This window comes from Lampetra planeri, chromosome 32 (genome assembly GCF_965212315.1).
Source record: "Lampetra planeri chromosome 32, kcLamPlan1.2.h2, whole genome shotgun sequence".
Lineage (NCBI taxonomy): Eukaryota > Metazoa > Chordata > Hyperoartia > Petromyzontiformes > Petromyzontidae > Lampetra > Lampetra planeri.
In genome coordinates this window covers 9,313,265-9,332,426 of record NC_136138.1, presented here as the reverse complement: position 1 = coordinate 9,332,426, position 19,162 = coordinate 9,313,265, and the positions used below count along the sequence as shown (strand labels likewise).

The 19,162-nt window shown below is 47.4% G+C and overlaps 1 protein-coding gene across 1 annotated transcript in view; it reads right to left on the bottom strand.

The window, feature by feature from the left end:
* LOC144729421 (CTTNBP2 N-terminal-like protein) overlaps nt 1-18,901 on the bottom strand; it is a 47,482-nt gene extending 28,581 nt beyond the window's left edge. The window contains exons 1-2 of the mRNA XM_078609692.1: nt 18,129-18,901; nt 10,586-10,702 (exon numbers count right to left, since the gene is read on the bottom strand). Of these exons, the coding sequence (XP_078465818.1) occupies nt 10,586-10,702; nt 18,129-18,257 (246 nt within the window). The 5' untranslated portion in view covers nt 18,258-18,901. The remainder of the gene's footprint in view (nt 1-10,585; nt 10,703-18,128) is intronic.
* Nucleotides 18,902-19,162: the final 261 nt, after the last annotated feature.

The window sequence follows — 19,162 nt, the reverse complement described above, 5'->3', positions numbered from 1 at the left end:
TTCTCAGAGAGTGCTTTTGAAAGCACGGCCTTAATTTCCCAGGTAATCTGCGGGGGAAGATAGAAACAAGCTCGCGCGCTTTTTACCCGGTGGATCTTTTTCTTGGTGCCAATAAAACCCCGATCGTGCCCGCATGAGAGAGCAATAACCACACTGCTGGCGACAGTCGCCACTGGAATTCATCCGACGATACCAGTCTCCCAAACAACACGGGCCACATTTTTCTTCTTTTTTTTAAATCTCTTAAGTTTTCATCACAGAAGTTGGAACGCGACCTCTCCGATGCACTTTAGACAGGAGAGTTGATTGGCTCGCGCTCTCGTCAGAGGATAAACATCGCCGATGCGAACCTGGGACGAATTCTGGGCACCACTAAATGGCTCGGCTGATTTTATTAATGCTCAGCAATCTGTGGTAGCACTCAGTCCAAAACCAAACCACAGCAGCTGAGCTGTCAGTCAGACTAAAACTATTAAGCTGTTTAAACATTTTTTTTTTTTACCAGGTAAGGCCCACTGAACTATAGAGCTCTTTTTTCAAAAGCGAAAAGGGCATCGCAAATGGTAGCTCAACCAAGTGGCTTATCGCGTGGAAATTTATAGCAGCCAAATAAGCAAAAAAAATCCACGCGACCACGAGGAGAACATGCAAACTTCAAATATACAGGCGTCAGGGTCGGGATCGAACCCACAACCTCCTGTATACCAGGTGAGGTAGTTGACATCCCTCCACCGCGACAGCCTTCGTAGGCCTGTAACACCTGACCCGTCACGATGTAAGACTGGTTGCAAGGCAATGGGGGTACTTTGTTGTTTTTTTGATGAAAAAATATTGTAGCTCTCTGATGTGATTTTTTTTTCGTTTTGTACAAAGTGCTGTTCGGCATCGTGTCCAATGTGGAGTCGCCGTTTCGAGACACTCCGAGACGTTTCGCGACATTTCCCTCCATGTGCTGGCGGGAGCTTTTTCAGTTCCTTAAAAGAAGCTCCAGTCACGGAGAGCGAAACGTCGGGGGCATCGTGCGGAACGACACGTAGGTCGCGCAACCCGAACAAAAATCACGTCAGCGTTGTGCGTCGCAACCACAAAAACCAAAACAGTTTAAGAATTTCGATTTAAAGCTTTCGTGATTGCAGGGATTCATCTTCTTGGTTCTTTCGGTAAAGTCACGTAGAAGGGAAGTAATAAAAGCCTCGACAGACCTGGTCTTCACCTGAGGACGGCTGCTTGTGTTGTGGCCGAAACGTCGTGAGAATTATTTTATTATGTTTTATTTTTATTATTTTATTACTTCCCTTCTACATGACTTTACCGAAAGAACCAAGAGGAGTTTAGGAATTACCGTGTTGCAACATGACATTGAAGATAGTGGTAGGATCCACCGACTTCAGAATAAATTATTAAGATGTTTTAAGGAATCGATTCAAGGCAACGGGGGGGGGGGGGGCTCGCATCTGCCTGGCCGTTACTTCAATAACCGTCGTTTATCCCAATTCACGCGCGATACGACCGCTGACCAAGAACACTTGTGTGCATGTCGAGTGACCGGGCGGTGAGTGTCTAAAAATCAGACTCAATTTCCTTGGATTCAAAGCTGAGAGATTCCCAAAGCCAACCCCCCCCCCCCCAACCCCGAAAATATGAGGCAAATTGTTCAAAGCTCGTGCCTCCAAATTCCTATGCCACGTCCCCTGAGTAAGCGCTAAATTTGGACGCTGCTCAAAACGCGGAACGATAACCCCCATAACCGCCAAGCTCCCAACAACGCGTTTCAAAGTGGTACATGTAATATATTCTGCTAAATATAAAGTATTCGCCTAGCATCGAGCAAATAACGTCTAATTGTATACGGCTTTCTACAGCTTACGTAGACTGCTGAGCCAAAGTGCGGTTAGCAATGCACCTCCGCAAGCTGGCACGCAGCGGCACAAGGAGGTGGTGTGTGGGCAGAACCACGCCCGGCCACCTTTGTGTCACCAGTGCTGATGTTCTACACGCAGCATCAGGTACTCATTTTACGCCGTGTCAACCTAGAGGAGATCCAGGATCGGTTCGCACATCACTCGCAGCGGTGATGTTAGCTGTGGCTGGTAAACAAACCCGGGTGACTGGGCTCGAAGCGCAGTGCCATCACCGCTACACCGCTGCTCGTAACGCAACAGTGCCACAATTTATGTACGGACACAAACACACACACACACAACCCATTCCTTTGAAGGGAAATGCGGATTTACTTCAGTAATGAACTCAGCCGGAGAGTTATTTTGTTTCTCTTTGTCGGCACAGCTGAAATAAAAACCGCACATACAGATTTTGACCAAACTTGGACTCAAACGGGGAGGCACTGTACACTCTTAAGAGATTGCCAATTTGATCTTCAATCTGCCGTACAGACCGACAAAAACGTTCTTACATAGCAAAGCGATCCGGTTACGCGTTGTTTTTTTTTTCTGGCCGCTCTGCGCATTACTGCACTTGCGGCTTTTGTAAATTGCCAATGATCTCCAAATAGTTTTTTTTCTTCTTCTCCATTCCAGGAGAAACCTCAGAAATAGCGAACATTCATTTGTGAGATTACAGCGGTGTTCGTGGTGGCTTTTTGTTGTTGTGCCAGGCTGAACACAATGCTGCACCCAAATAAACACGAGGTTATTTTAGAGCCCTAAGACAAGGTGCGGTGAACTTACACTGCAGGAGAATAAAATAAATACAAAATGTATTCCAACCATTATCAATCCCCTCCTGGATGAAGGCTTCCCCAATGCCATGTCAGTGATGGGGTTTGTTTGACCATACTTCACCACCCTGGTGAGTGCGAGTTGGTGACTGGGAGCAGGAAGGGCAGGCCCGGTTCAAAGAGAACTTGCCACTGATATCAGCCGTGGTTGAGAATCAACCTGGAGCATTGAGTTCGCAAGGCAGCACATGCTAACCACTGTACCACCACTCCACTCACAATAGATTAACAGTGGTATGTATGTTGAACTTCTTTCACGCCGTACGTAGCCAACCATGCCAATCAGAGGTAAGGAGGAAGGACAACAAACTAAACACAATATAGATGACTTAAAAGTGCATAGCTCCAGTGGCTTCCTAACATCGGAAGGAAGAGCGCTCCAGACGGCCGCAGAAGCGCATCTGAACGCGTGCGATGTTCGACGGCTCGTATTATGGGCGACTCTCAATTTCTCTGACAGAGGGCGGCTCCATGGCTCGAGATCTCCGTCCCACCTGATCCCACTCTTCGCCTCGCAACACCGCACTCCACGCTCGAGGGTTCGTGAGCCATAACCAATGAAGGACGATCGCAGGAGTTTCTCACCTTCCACTCCCTCGACTATGCTTTCAGGCGACGTCATCAACGTACGCAGCGTAACATTGTGAATATGACAAAAGGGGGCGACCACTGCACAATGTATTTGCATGTACGTTGAACTTAGTCCGCACCGTACGTAGCCAACTGCGCTTATCGGAGGTGCGGTGACTGCATGCCATGGGAAAGAATGCCCCTGAGAGGTACAACCGCCATGGAGATGAAGCTACGAGAAATTAATTGTTTAGATGGGTGCCACGGTGGCGGAGATGTTAACTACCTCGCCTGGTATACAGGAGGTCGTGGGTTTGATCCCGACCCCGACGCCTGCTGCTGTGTATTTGGAGTTTTCATGTTTCTCTCCTCATCATCATCACGGTGGCGGAGATATGAACTACCTCGCCTGGTATACAGGAGGTCGTGGGTTTGATCCCGACCCCGACGCCTGCTGCTGTATATTTGAAGTTTTCATGTTCTCCCCGTGGCGGCGTGAATTTTACTCCGGGTCCTCCGGTTTTTCTCTCCGCATTTACAAACATGCATTTTAGAGTATTTGGCTGCTATAAATTTCCACATAAGCTACTTCATTTGGCTTATAATGTGGCCAGTTCGCTTCTGAAAAAGATTGCTATAAAGCTCGGTGGGGCCTTACCTGGTAAAATAAAAAATAGTTTAGTTTAAATAGTTTACGACTCAACACGACGGGATTGCGAAGGTGTGCGGAGGCATTCATCGAGCAGCGGATAGACAATGGCTGACGACGACGCTTCCCCAGTCTCCCGATATCCGTCAAGCGTTTACGCTCCGATAGCCGCACACGCAACAACTGCACAACATTTGACGAGGCAGCCGCAGAACAAGCAAATCAAAGTCCTAAACTGGATTTGTGCAAAACGCTCCGCGCCACCATCCCCCCCGCGGAACGCCGCGTCCTCGGCTGACGTTTGCGCAGCTCAACGACTTACTCCCGTGAGCAGCAGCAGCAGCAACAACAACAACAGGATGCTAAAATCCGAGGGCGGACAACGTTGGAGCTAATTCCCAACCCACCCACCCCCACCACTCTCTCCGGCACTTGGGCCACCTCTTTAGCCAAGCAGCCCGAATTCAACCGCACGGATCGTGCCACTTGGGTTCACGACCAACCCGCGAGGCAAGAAGGACAAGCCAGCCACTTCATAAAATCACCACACCCACCACCGCCAGCAACACGCCGCCGCGTAATGCTTCACCCATGGGGTTTATTTTTTATTTTTAAACTGCGCTTTATGGGGCAATCTGCCGCGCGGTGAAGGCTTTGCCCTTGCAGAAAGCTGTCAAGCCCCCATTGTTCGTAGGCTGTGGGGTGGTTTTTTTCTCCCTTCTTCTCGATGCGTTGAAGCCATTTACAGTGCAGATGACGAACCCTCGCTGAGCGAGAGGCGTACGAACGTACGGGCGGGCGAGGCTTCGTTTGTTAGCCCCCCCCATTTGGATTCATTAAAGAACGACTCGGATGTCGTTATTTAGACAGAGACGCCTTCCACACACCGCACTTTCAACATGGTGCGGGTTTTTCTCTGCCCTTTTCGGATGTTTGCCCCGATGTGTCAAAAATAGCAGCGAAATGGGAGGGGTGATGCCCTCAAATTTCAAACAAAAAAACCTATCACTATATTTTGCCACTGGTAAAGGAGGTCTCATAGTGTAAATGCTTACCCCGAGCTCTCAATACTCTGATAGTGCGCTGTTTTTGAGTTGTACGCCTTTTGGCGTCATCTGGTGCAACACCAATGGAGACTAGGCTCTAAGAAAAGCTGTCTCGGGTGTGGACCAATCAACTTCAAGGACAGTGCCACTGTTGGTGGAGGGGCCTAACGCGTGCGGGAGCTGCAGACAGCCCCTCTCTAAACACAAAGAGCAGTTCTCAAGAAATGAGTTTTTCAATCGAGATGATTTAAAAGTCCACAGCTCCGGCGGCTTCCACACATGGGCATTCCAGACGGTGGCAGAGGCGCATCTGAAAGCGCGCGATGCGTTGACCGTCTTTGTTAGATGGCGAGCCGAAAAGCAGCTGCTGCGAGGATGAAAATAGGTACGTTTTGACCTCCTCTACCAGTGCCTGCAAATATGCCATGCATACGAGGGTAGAAATTTATAATCCCCAAAAATCGACCCGCCAAAGCCTCCCCGTTGTTTTGCACGGTACAGACACTTCTCGTTGCCCTCTAGTTAAATGGCTCCATCTCGGTCTGATCCATCAACCCCCCTCCTCTCTCCTTCAAGATTCCAGATTGCACGCACGTGCCACCGAAACAAGGTCAGTCGGCTTTCATACCAGGCGCTCGTGACTGCACGGAAAGGAGGAAATACTTGTGCAAAGCGCTCGCGTACCTTAATTGTCACCACACAGCTTCGTCGGAAGCGCTGAACTCACTTGAAGGAACAGAAGGGTTCCATTAAAAGGAAAAAAAAAATTATTCGCCTTATCCAAGACGCATATGGACACATTTTATGGGCAGTCACGCACACAATGATGGTACAAAACAAGTTTGACTACCGTAGGGTCTACTGTACTCAATATGGCATTGATGACCGTGTCCGCATATATCAGCCTAAACGTCATTTTAAAATGCTCTAAATGTTCAACTAACATTTGCATGTTTTTATAATGTGTGTTTTTTTTTTCATTTCATAATACACTGCCATGTTAACGCTTCAACGGTTGTTGACCATATTCAGCAATGCGCTGTGGAAGGATGTTATTCTTATTGTTGCCGTCACTGCTCTTCCAACAACATAAAACTACCGTCATTTGTTTTTTTAAATGAAAAAAAGAAAAACAGGGTGCGAGTTGAAATTATCTTCGAACGCTTTCATTCGTTCACTCGCGCGCTGGCAAGCTACGGGGCCATGTACGGTTACGTTTGAGTCAATACGTTTTGACATCAACAAATCTGGATTGCACAGAATAATGCCAGCGAGAATCCCTCTGCGTGATCGGTGCAGTTGGACGGGTCGGCGACAAAGACTTCCACTGGCGAGATGTTAACTGCCTCGCCCGGTATACGGGAGATCGTGGGTTCCATCCCGAGCCCGACGCCTGTATATTAGGAGTTTGCGGGGTCTCTCTCCCCATGGTCGTGTGGATTTTTGTCCGGGTCCTCTGGTTTTTCCCTCTACATTTATAAACGTGCATCTAGAGTATGTGGCCAGGTCGCTTCTGAAAAAGAGCGGCGTAGCTCATTGGGCCTTACCTGGAAAAATCAAACTAATAGTAACAATAGCAAAATAGAAATGCGAAACCCTCAAGCAGGTTACGCTACACAGGCTGCAAACAAAAGATAGTTGAAGCGCTGGAACTGTCGGCATCTGCCAGACTGTCACATCCAATCAGCTGTTTCACTATTCGTAAACAGCTGTACGCTATTCTTTTTCTCTTGCGAGCGGAAGAGTAAACATAAAGATTCTTTCAATGCGAAAGAAAACTATTTGACGGATATTAAATTAACATTTTAAAACGTTGTGTGTGGTTGGGGTTTTTTTTTTTCTCTGAAAAGGGAACATCAATGGAAAAAGCGATGAAAAATTTCAACTGCATCGCAGGATCATTCCTGTGAAAATGTAACCATTCGTTTTGACACGTCACTGAATATTTAATAGACTTTTTTTCTCACTACGTGGCCTCGCTTTTGGGAGTGCACACGATGCAACTTGTCAATTTAGTCTGCCATAATTTCATAACGAGCTACACACAATGTGTCCGTGACCGACTGCTCAAAGAGCAAACACAAAGGCAGCGCCCCCCACAACTTAACACGCATGCACCACTTCAGCCGTTAAGATGAATAGGGTTCAGTGCACAATATGCACATCGAAGACACTTTGGTTTACGATCCCCTTGATCCTTGAATAATTCAAAGTAAAGCTGCCTCGGTAATTAAGTGTCACCGTGGGGGAAAAAAACAACAACGACCCCTCCCATTCGTGCACAGATTTCTGTTTCAAACGCAATACTGCCTCTGCTCACTACCACTGCATCGGCATCTGTCTGCAGACGGAGAAAATGTGTGAGCATCACAGTTTGACCTGGAAAGACCCATCCAATAGAAAGGAAATGGGGAGGCCGGAATGTGACCTGAGATTTTGGGACAAGCTGGCATGCATGTTATCGGGAGCAAGTGACGTGCAATGGGACAGTGTGCAATGAGATGGGACAGCATTTGGGGGAGTGGATGTGACGACACAAGAGAAGTGTAAGGCACCACGGGGAGGTTAGCACCTTCAGGGGCGGCGAGGATGCTTTATCGACAATTCCAAAAAATACGTGAAACCTGTACACAGTCACCGTGCAAATAATCATGGCTATTCTGTGATTATGATCGATAACAAAAAGATCGTGAACGATAGTGTTCGCGCAGGGAGACCTTCATCCAGCAGTGCACTGAGACTGATCAAAAATAATATTGAAACCTGTACACAGTTCCATGGTGATTTACTACTTCAAATATAAATAATGGAATGTGTTTTTCCAGGCAGGCCTCGCCGACTCTGAAGCCCGAACGCATGTAAATAACAATCACATGTGCACCCTTTTTAATAAAGCCAGTGGCTATAACAGATTGTTCTTCACACACGTGTGCACCATTAGTGTCAGTGCTTTGTGGGTTTACCCATAATGCTCTACAGCCATCATGGCGCCATGTGTTAATTTGCTAAAGAGCAGCGCAGCACAAGAGCTGAGATTTCAGAAGATCCATGTAGTGTGGAATGACATGCCACATGCCTCTGTCATGCCGCAGGGCAACACTGAACAATTTGGAATTATTTTTAAATGTGCATCGTGCCTGGCGAAGAGGAAACACCCTTGAGCCAGGCACGCTGAGATCCTGAGTTCAAATCCGGGCAGCTGTCCCTCAGCTCACCTTTTCTCTATTGCCCATTCTCTTCCTCTTCTCTTGCCCCTCCACTCATTCCCGTCCCTTCCCTACCATTTCGTGATCCCCAAGTATCCTCTATTGCTGTCACTCATGCCCCAATCTCTTTTTTTTGGTGTCTTTAGTTTGTTGTTCTTCCCCCGCACCTCCGATTAGCACGGTTGGCTGTGTGCGGTATGCGCAAGAAGTTCAACGTACGCAAGTACATCTCAATCATTCTATTCTGTCAATTGTTTTGTAAGCTATGTCAAGCGCCTTGAGTGAAGGCGCTCAATAAATATGAATTACATTAGATTAGCCCGATTCTCAAGATTAGCGGGCTTGGTGTTTAGCACACTCCACTCTAACTCCAGCTACCTTCATTTGAATCCCAGCTGAGTTCAACATTATTAGTGAGTGCCAGTCCAGGCAGCATTGCTCCTCACCCTTCAGCAATCGACAATGACCAGAACAGTCAATTAACCCCAATGACCGACATGGCATGGGGAGGCCTTCATCCAGCAGCTGATTGACAAAGGGCTTGTAATATTATTATTTTTCTATTCTTAGGTTTTTTCGGTAAAGTCACGTAGGTAAAAAATTAAAATTAATAAAATAAAAATAATTGTATTAATTTGAATTTTTTACTTACGTGACTTTACCGAAAACACCTAAGAATATGAATCCTTGCAGTCACGAAAGCTTCAAATCTAGAATTATAATTTTTCATTTCAGAAACATTTCGTCAAAGTTGACATGTGGTTGGCTGCTGCATTAACCCGTCAAACAATACGAATGCTAATTTTTTTCTTAAATCATCATCTGCCATGGCCAATCCACTGCTTGATGAAAGCCTCCCATAGCCGCCACCTTCTCACAAGAGATAAGCAAACGCATTACCATTTCTTTACGGGTGACTTGAATACAAGAGTGAGTAAAAGGTGGGCAGATGATAACATAATTGGTACACCTGGCATTGAAGTAAGAAATGGTATGAACTTTTGACATGTAACACAATGTTAAACTAGTGCCCTGTTCGAATGTAAAATGTATTGAATTTGCATTATTTATGCTTTATTTATTTCACATACATATTATATTTTGCCTTCATTTTATCCTATTTTTCATTGCCTTACATTCACGATGTTTTGTTTTCAATTGAAATCTTGTTGTTCAATCTTCTTTTCCAATCAACTACTGGATGCGGGCTTTCCCTTGCCGTGTGGGTTGTGGGGATTATTTGACCACACATCCATCATCACGCTGGTCAGTGCAGTTTCACAAGGGCGGGGTAACAATATACATGGGATCACAGAAGTACGGAATAACAATGGCCTTTGCTACACAACCACTGTTTTAGTTTATTGATCCTATAATTATTTAAATTCTGCATTTGTCCCGTGATGTCTGCCCCCTCCCCCATCAACCAGGATGCGTTGGGTACATGGGCCTAGTGGATCTTTGCATGCGATTGTTGTGTTTGTCACCAAACGTTCTGCAACGGGCCTGTGTTCTTGTGTACAGAAATTTTTACTACAAATATAAAAAAAAAATCTGCATTTGTATGGCGCGTTTTATTCTGACCTGGGCCACCCTTGAAAAATAGACTTTTGGTCTCAATCGGCCCTTACGAGGGATGTGTTTCTGATTTTCAGGAGAATATAAAAACAATCTGAAAATGAGATTGTTTTGAATCACTTTTGTGCTTTTCCCACCCAAAGTGTGTTTCGTCAAACTGAGGTCACGTGATGGCACTTTTCGTGTGAAGAAAGATATATTTGCGTTAAAACTGTTGATTCACCGACTAAACTTTACGTAATAAATGAACAGTAAAACAATATTATTCAATTATTCAAATGCACGTATTTACTGATTAAACAGTGACAGTAACGTTTTAGGCATTTACATCGCAAGAACACACAAGGTGTGTCTAATTACTAAGGCATTTATGGGTCACATAAACGGAAATATTATTCTCCTTGAATCTGAAATTGGGCTGAAAAATCATAAAATCATATTTTCACAGAAACGTCATCCAACGTTCACCCCGAGCTCTTCTTCACCTATTTAACACATTCCTGCGGAGGGAGCTGGTAGGAACGTTGGGTTGCTCGGTCAATGGCCAGGGTCAACGGCGGCGTGGTGTATTCCGCAAATATGGCCGACTGTGAGGGCGGGCACAAGCCGGCGTGAGTAGGTTAAACGTTGAGTTTTATAAGGGCACCACGGGGTGACCAGCCCCCACCCACCCAGCCCCTCCCCACCCTCACCACCCAGCCCCTCCCCACCCTCCCCACCCAGCCCCATCGGCGGTAAGGCAGCAGGGCTGTGTCTGTAAATCTCTCTCGGCGTGGGGGTCAGATGGTTGCTCACTCACCCGCAGGACCTCAATTGCCAGATCGCGTGCCTCGAGTTCTCCCTCCAAGAAGCTCAGGAGGGAAAGCATCTGCGGTCGGCTCAGGTTCTCCATGTCCAGTTGACCTACATGTCCCTCCTGCATGAAGAGGCCAACAAAAAGAGCACCCGCAAACATCCCGTCAGGTTTATAAGAGCGAGAGAGAGAGCGAGGGGGGGGGGGGCATATGTCAGTGCTGTGCCAGCCGTGCTGGCATTCAAAAAGTATATACATTTTGGTTGAAAATGAAACGACCTTCCTTCAAACGCACGACTCCTTTGTTCAGCAATACAACCGCAATGGATTTTTCTTTTCTCGGTATCACAGGATGACAAGCCGGTTACGCCGGAAACATTGCGACAATGGCTTTCAAAAAATATGTTTAACTCAATATTCAGTATATCAACGTGTAACATAAAAAACTGCGTGAATGATTTGACTCTGCAGCTCTGACCCAGTTAGCCGAATGACTGACAACACTGTTGAAGGGATTCGTATTACAGTGAATGTATTGGCCACACCTAAATGTGGGGTTTGCTTTGAAACTCCGGGGTTGAGCGAACAACTGGCGAGGTTTGCTCGGCTTGGAGTCTATAAAAAAAATAACGCCCCCCGCACTCCTCCACCGTAGTCATAACGAGCTATACAACACACAAAATAGCCCAGCACAGACCACACCATTCACACCCACGTGTCTGCGGTATAGGTTTAGCGCTGACAAGCCGATACAGCCATGGGTGTCTCTGTGCGTGTGTGCGCAGCACCACGCCCAATGCACTTTTCCACCTCTAAAGCCCTGCAAACACAAGAGAGCCCTTCCCCCCCCCCCGGCAACAAACACCGATATCCCGCATTGAGCAGAGGAGGAAGCAAGCCCGCTGGAACGTGCCCACAATCCCACACCCGCCTTACCCCGGGCTGCCCGTCAAAAGGAAGGCGCGTTCACGAAATAGCTGCATAATTGAGCGCGAAGCAAAGCCACGAGCAGCGTAATTACCACCCCACTCTTCCAACCCACCCACCTACCCACCCCCAAACACAGCCACCACCGCGACCGCGTTCTTCCGACCTGCATTGTAACGCGGCCGTTTCTCTTCCCACCCAGCCACTCACCCACCCTCCTCTTGCCGACAAGGTCTGCGCGAGAGGCCACACGCAACCAGCGAAAGGACGCAGCCACCCATGCAGTAAAACACAACGCCATGACGTCACCGCCCCCAAAAACCAGTCTCTCAGCAAGTTTTCACGTGCGCGTTGGGGTGGTGTGGGTGGATGATGGGTGGAGTGGGTGGGTGGATGATGGGTGGATGATGGGCGGAGTGGGTGGGTGGATGGATGATGGGTGGAGTGTGTGGGTGCGTGGGTGGCTGAGAGGCGATGGCACATTTCAAACCGGAATCTCACACCGCTACTTCCCACCCCGATGTGCAAATACGACTACAATGTGGCGTTCTGTTAGGGAGCACACACCATCAGGGGTCATTCGGCAGGGTCCTCATTACCGCAGGTCACTGTTCCAGAAACGAAATCATGGTAATGACTCATAATGCCAATCACGGCACATTGAGTGCATGACACAGACGGGGAGGATACTGGAACAGCAGTGTTGCTTCTAGATTTGAAGCTTTCGTGACTGCAAGGATTCATATTCTCAGGTTTTTTCGGTAAAGTCACGTAGGTAAAAATCACGACGTTTCGGAGGCAACACAAGCTTCCACCTGAAGACTGAAGCTTGTGTTGCCTCCGAAACGTCGTGATTTTTATTTTTTATTTATTTTACTTGTATTAATTTAATTTTTTTTTACCTACGTGACTTTACCGAAAAAACCTAAGAATATGAAGTAGTGTTACTCTCAGGGTGGTGAAACACACTGGACGTGGTCGATCTCCGGGCGAGGCAGATGGAAACTGCGAGGAAAGGTTTCTGAAATGCCACCGCCTCCGTAGTACATATGGACCACACCAATTCATCAATCAAGCAGGTCGCGTGTGGTGGTGGTGGTGGGGGAGAAGGGGGGGGGGTAAAGTGTGGCTTATATACTCCGGCCTTTTTAGGGGCCGTCCATAAATGACGTCACGCGATTTTGGACGATTTTTTAACCCCCCCCCCCTCGTCACACGGCGTCACAGAAAGTCAGACCCCCCCCCTCAAATATGACGTCACAAAGCTCTGCCCCCCCGCCCCAAATAAAACATGCTTCAAATCACTTTAAACTATTGTCATTGTAGTGCGGTATTTAATGTGCCGCTGCACTCTGATGTTGTAGGAGAAAACATTTATTAAAAAGTCGATTTAATTAAGTAGAACGTGTTGTCTATATTTAAAGTTGCGCATTTTGATGTGACGTCACATTTCTCACCCCCCCCCCCACCATCGTCACAAATGTCTGACCCCCCCCCCACCCCCTAGGTACGTGACGTCATTTATGGACGGCCCCTTTCCCCCAACAGTGGCGCGGGCGTGACAATTGCAGAGCTGCACCTTTTACCGTCTGCTAGAGGTAAATGTTGAAATCGCTTGGGATCAAAATGTATCGGGCGTGGTGGTGGTGGTGGTAGTTGGGGGCGCTACGTTGGGCGTAATTAAAGCTACATGTGTGCAAGTCCTCAAAAAAATACGGAAACAGGAAAACGAGATGACATAGCGTTCGTCCCTGGGGTGGTGGTGGGTGGTTGTTGTTGTGTTAATCTGATCAATAATTAACGGCGCAAAATTATTTTTTTTACTCTCTGCTATGGCTTTCTCTCTCCAAAACCGATTATAGCCGTCACAGGATAGGCAACAGAAATACTTAATGATCCGGGTTAATCAGTGGTGAAACATGTGGTCACCACTTTGCGCCGTATACATTGATATCAGGCAGGGTATGTGCACGGTTCTGTAAATATTTTACCATCTGGGTCGCTCACGCTCCAAGGAACTTTACACAATGCCCATCTTCCAATGGCAGTCAGTCCCAAGCCAGCAACTTCACGAAAATTCCACATTCCCACGGCGAGAGCCGGTCCCTCCGTAGGCTCCATCGCTCCAGTGTGGACGCACCACTTAAGGGGTGCGGATTGACCAGTTGGGTGATTATTTTACACCCCCCCCCCCCTCGGGAGAAACGCTGATGATGTGGTCGAGAGGACCCTGACGTACATTTGAACCCATGACCTTGCTCTTATACAAACATCCTGCAGGCCGTTAAATCAGCCCCTCTGTAACGGCACTTATCGTGAGAACAGGCTTGCTTTTTTGTTCGAAATCATCCTGATATAGGCTAATGGACACCCCGATAAATACCACAACTTGACTTGGCATGCGTTCGATATATATACCGTACTCGAATACTCATCGGAATACTAAAAGTATAATTGAATGACAACTCTCCATCAATCCACTGCTGGATTAAGACCTTCCAACACTCCGCGTGTCCTCCCCACATTATCACGGGGGGTGGTTTGACCATGCAGCAGATGCATCAATCATCACGCTCGCCAATGCAGGTTGGTGAGGATATGGCCCTGGGTCTGGTTCAGCTATCACTCGCCACTGACGCCTTGGGATGTCTGCTGTGGCCATGAAGGGAACTCAGGTTGCACGGTTCATAGCACTCGACGCGAACCATTGTCACTGCTCCTCCACAAAGAGTACACTGTACATTTGCGTACACATGTTACGTGGAACAGTATCTATGTTACACGCAGCAACAGAACAGATGAGTCACACAGCTATTTTGTAACAGCAAATGTATGCATGCCTATTTATTGCCAGTGAATGTGTCAATCTCTTGAATCCTTTAATGTGTATATACATAACAAAGACAAAGGTCACCCTATATGCCCGAACAGGTTGTTGAGACAAGTGATGTTAGAGAACAACTATTAAGGTATACCACAAAGATACCCCATATAAATTTAACATTATTTTGGGACCAATGAGCACATATGAAGGCCGGCATGGAACGCAATGGGGTGGGTGGCCAGCACCACGCCCGGCCACCTTTGTCTCCCTAGTCGCAATGTTTACACATGGCACCGGGTACTCATTTGATTTTGAGTCGACCTAAGGGAGGCCCAGAACAGGTTCAGTTATTTGTCACGGGCGTCGAGCGTGAGTGGTAATCGAACTCAGGTCGCCAGTTTCATAGCGCAGCGTGCTAACCGCTGCGCCACCACTCCCCACAAATCCGCTTTTGACACTCGCACACACTGATGCAACAGCAAGTGTATACATGGACACATGCAGTGCCATGCATGCCGTGCATGTGTCCACATACACACATGTTATGTACCTATGACATTTATGTATACACACATCCGTTGTGAGTGACTTTCTCCATCAATGTTGTATGATCGACCAGAATTCATCGCTGGGAAATCTGTAAATGAGTTTGATCATTGCCTTCCGATATCACCGACTTTGTATCTTGTTTGCCACAGACACGCATTGAACATTTCCACTGTAAAATATCGAATTGATGCATTCTATAGTTAAGCAATTGATTATTGAAAACATATTTTTTTTTCGACATTTATTTTTGACAATTATCATTTGTTCTTACTCTTTTGCTGTGAACTGTTTTGTTTGACTTCATAACCTAGCTCTCACCTGGTTAAACAGTAAATACGCGTCCGTTTTACTGGAACTGGCCAAACCAACCCGAATGCAGGACCCCCTATAAAGCGCATTGTTGTTATTACAGTGTGTGAGCGGTGGGCCACACTCTGACCCTGTCGTTGTATTGCCAGCCACGGATAACATCAGTGGCGAGTGACGTCCAACACTGCTGATGGTCCATCCCCGGCCCCCACCATTCACTCATCCGCACTGACCAGCATGGCGAAGTATGGTCAAACAACCCATCCAGCAGTGGATTGACAAAGGGCTGTGAATCACTGCTCCATTACAGCAACGACCAACTCGAGATCGATACACCGTAACCTCTTGTTAAGACAGTTTTTTTTCGATTTAAAGCTTTCGTGACTGCAGGGATTCATCTTCTTGGTTCTTTCGGTAAAGTCACGTGACTTTACCGAAAGAACCAAGAAGATGACAGTTTTTTGTTCCATCACTAACTAACAATGCTTATCATAAGGTTTCTACCAAATCACAAGAGGAAATTATGAATTATATTATTGTAACAAACGAGAGGAACACGAGGTATAGAAACTATACCGTGCAAACAGACCCGGTCGTACACCCACGGTTGGCCAAGCGGAGAAAACGGAAATGAAACGTGCGACGATGATGTCAACGCGAAATACGTTCACAAGATTCAACCCGAAAAACCCCCACACACACACACGCACTGAACTGCATGGCAAACGTCGTCCACCACGCGTACACACAGAGAGAACACGTGGAGTACACAGTACAGGAGGTGTGTGCAGCATGGATATGTCCACACTCGCCAAAACCCTGGGGGAGTCAATAGACATTGTAATTGTGCAACTCGTAACGACTTGCAAGCCCCCCCCCCCCCCCCATTGTATGCAATTGTCAATGGCAATTTGGGTTAACATTGCTACAGCATTGGAATTGTAACGATAAATCATTGACTCCTCGGTCTGGTATGCATATGCATACACATATCCTGCAAATGTGTTTTTTTGTTGCTGTAGAGATGTAATGAACCAGGAAACCCAGACGTGTATAACATGTACATCACCTATCAAATTCATACGACACGTGCATTTGAATCCACTATACATGCGTAGACTATAGTCCACAAAAAACACTACACAGTGCTGTACATTCAATCAATGGCTGTAACATCAGCCGCTGACACAACAACGATACGAGAGAGAGCGTTTGCGGGGCTGTGTAAATCGCCTGCTCGGAAGGTCTCGCCTGTAGATCGTGTTCACATGCAACACAAATCGTCTGCACGCCAGCCAGTAAATCAGCTTAAGTGGTGGGGCGACCGGCAAAACCACGCCCGGCCGCCTTTGTCTTCCCCCCAGGGGGCGATGTTTACACACCGCACCAGGTATTCACTTTTGTCGGTCGAGTCCAACCTAGGGGAGGATCCAGATTCGGTTTAGGTATCATCGTGAGCGAGAATCGAACTCGGGTCGCCGGCTAATCAGCAAATGTCCACGCGTTGAAATTCCGCACCTCCGATTAGCACGGATGTCTACGTACGGCGCGAAAGAAGTTCAACATACACATACATACACACTCTTGCATCCACTCTGCATGGATACGCGTGTTTACAATACACACACTTGCACGTGCTATAACATACGTAGATTCGTGCATAACCAACTCTCCCCATAGAGAGTTCTACGCAGGGCATTCGATAAGCCAACATCAGCTGCGCACACAACGTTCAACAGTAGCATCTGCATCTAACCAGTGTTACAATAGGCTTGCATTGCCCATGTATTTAAGATACAAACACACACGTACGCTTTACACAATACATACATGTGTGTTAGTATTGGTCAAGGCAACAAGGCGGCGTCCTGTTCTCGCCCACTTATCCACTGCTAGTTTTTGCTTTCATCCACCAGTAGATTGACCACGACTCACCATCATCATGATCATGTAGTCTATACTCAACAGAGTGCTATACAGAAGCGATTCCAACCATTGACTCCATCAATGAGCCCTGGACCAAAGGAGGTCTCTCTCTCTCCCCATCACTTCATCCAGCAGTAGATTGACCACGACTCACCATCATCATGACCATGTAGTCTATACTCAACAGAGTGCTATACAGAAGCGATTCCAACCACTGACTCCATCAATGAGCCCTGGACCAAAGGAGGTCTCTCTCTCTCCCCATCACTTCATTCAGCAGTGGATTGACCACGACTCATCATCATCATGATCATGTAGTCTATACCATACAGAGTGCTATAGTTAAACGATTCCTACCACTGACTTCATCAATGAGCACCGGACCAAAGGAGGTCTCTTTCTCTCCCCATCACTTTCATCCAGCAGTGAATTGACCAGGACTCATCATCATCATGTATTCTATACTCAACAGAGTGCTATAGATAAACGATTCCTACCACTGACTTCATCAATGAGCCCCGGACCAAAGGATGACTCTCTCTCTCCCCATCACTTTCATCCAGCAGTGAACTGACCAGGACTCATCATCATGATCATTTAGTCTATACTCAACAGAGTGCTATAGATAAACGATTCCTACCACTGACTCCATCAATGAGCCCCGGACCAAAGGAGGTCTCTCTCTCCCCATCACTTTCATCCAGCAGTGGATTGACCACGACTCATCATCATCATCATGACCATGTAGTCTATACTCAACAGAGTGCTATATATAAACGATTCCTACCACTGACTTCATCAATGAGCCCCGGACCAAAGGAGGTCTCTCTCTCTCCCCATCACTTCATCCAGCAGTGGATTTACCACGACTCATCATCATCATCATCGCCATCATGACCATGTAGTCTATACCATACAGAGTGCTATAGATAAACGATTCCTACCACTGACTTCATCAATGAGCCCCGGACCAAAGGAGGTCTCTGTCCACCCCCACTCCCCCCCATCATTTACCTCCACTGCTGCTGCTGCTCCCGCTGCTGCCGCCGCCGCTGCTGCTGTTGCTCGGCATTGTCTCGGCCCGGCTCTTACACCCGGACCGGGTCCCGGGCCACTCGTAGGCGTCGCAGTCTCAGTCGCCATCTTATTAATAAAGGCTTCTGATCAGCAAGACAACCTCCTCCTCCTCCCTCTCCTCCTCCTCGTGGTGCCCCTCGTTATTAGTGTTGTTGCTGCTGCTCCTGCTGCTGCTGCTTTGGCTGCTGCTGCTTTTGCTCCTCCTCCTCTCGCTCCTGCCGCTGCTGCTCCTGCTGCTGCTGCTGATGATGATTCCCTGGCAGTGCTGGTGATTTTGCTGACGTCATAATGGGGCACTCTCATCCGCTCGTCGCCGTGACGTCACGGCCATAATCTTCGTCGTCGTCGTCGTCTTCATCATCATCATCTCCATCCTCCTCTTCTTCATCCCCAGCGCAACGCTCGCTCGCTCGCTCGGCTCGGCTCCACTCGACTCGTTAGCGGCTGCTCACTTCGACCCCGCGCGTTCCTCGCGCGCACTGCATCACACCGCGCGCGCACTGCGACCACATAGACAAAGGTCCCCGCGCGCCTGTAGCCTTTTGACGGAGTGATGGGGGGTGGGGGGTGGGGGAAAGTGCTGCTCGCGAACGCTGATGAAGGCCGGAACGGTGCCAAGAGCGCGGTTGGGTGGTCAGCATCACGCGCGGCCGCCTTTGTCTCTCCCGAGTGGCGATGCTGCTGCTGATCCTACATCTAGATTTGAAGCTTTCGTGACTGCAAGGATTAGGTTTTTTCTGTAAAGTCACGTAGGTAAAAAAAATTGCAATAAAATAATAATAAATGAAAATAAATCAATTGTTTATTAAATCAATTATTTTCATGTATTATTATTTAATTTCTATTATTATTTTTTCCTACGTGACTTTACCGAAAAAAACTAAGAGTATATATGCTCTCCTACTGCTGCACTCCAGCAGCAGCAAGCAGTCCGTGCTTTTCCGCGCACACAACACACACACAACACACGC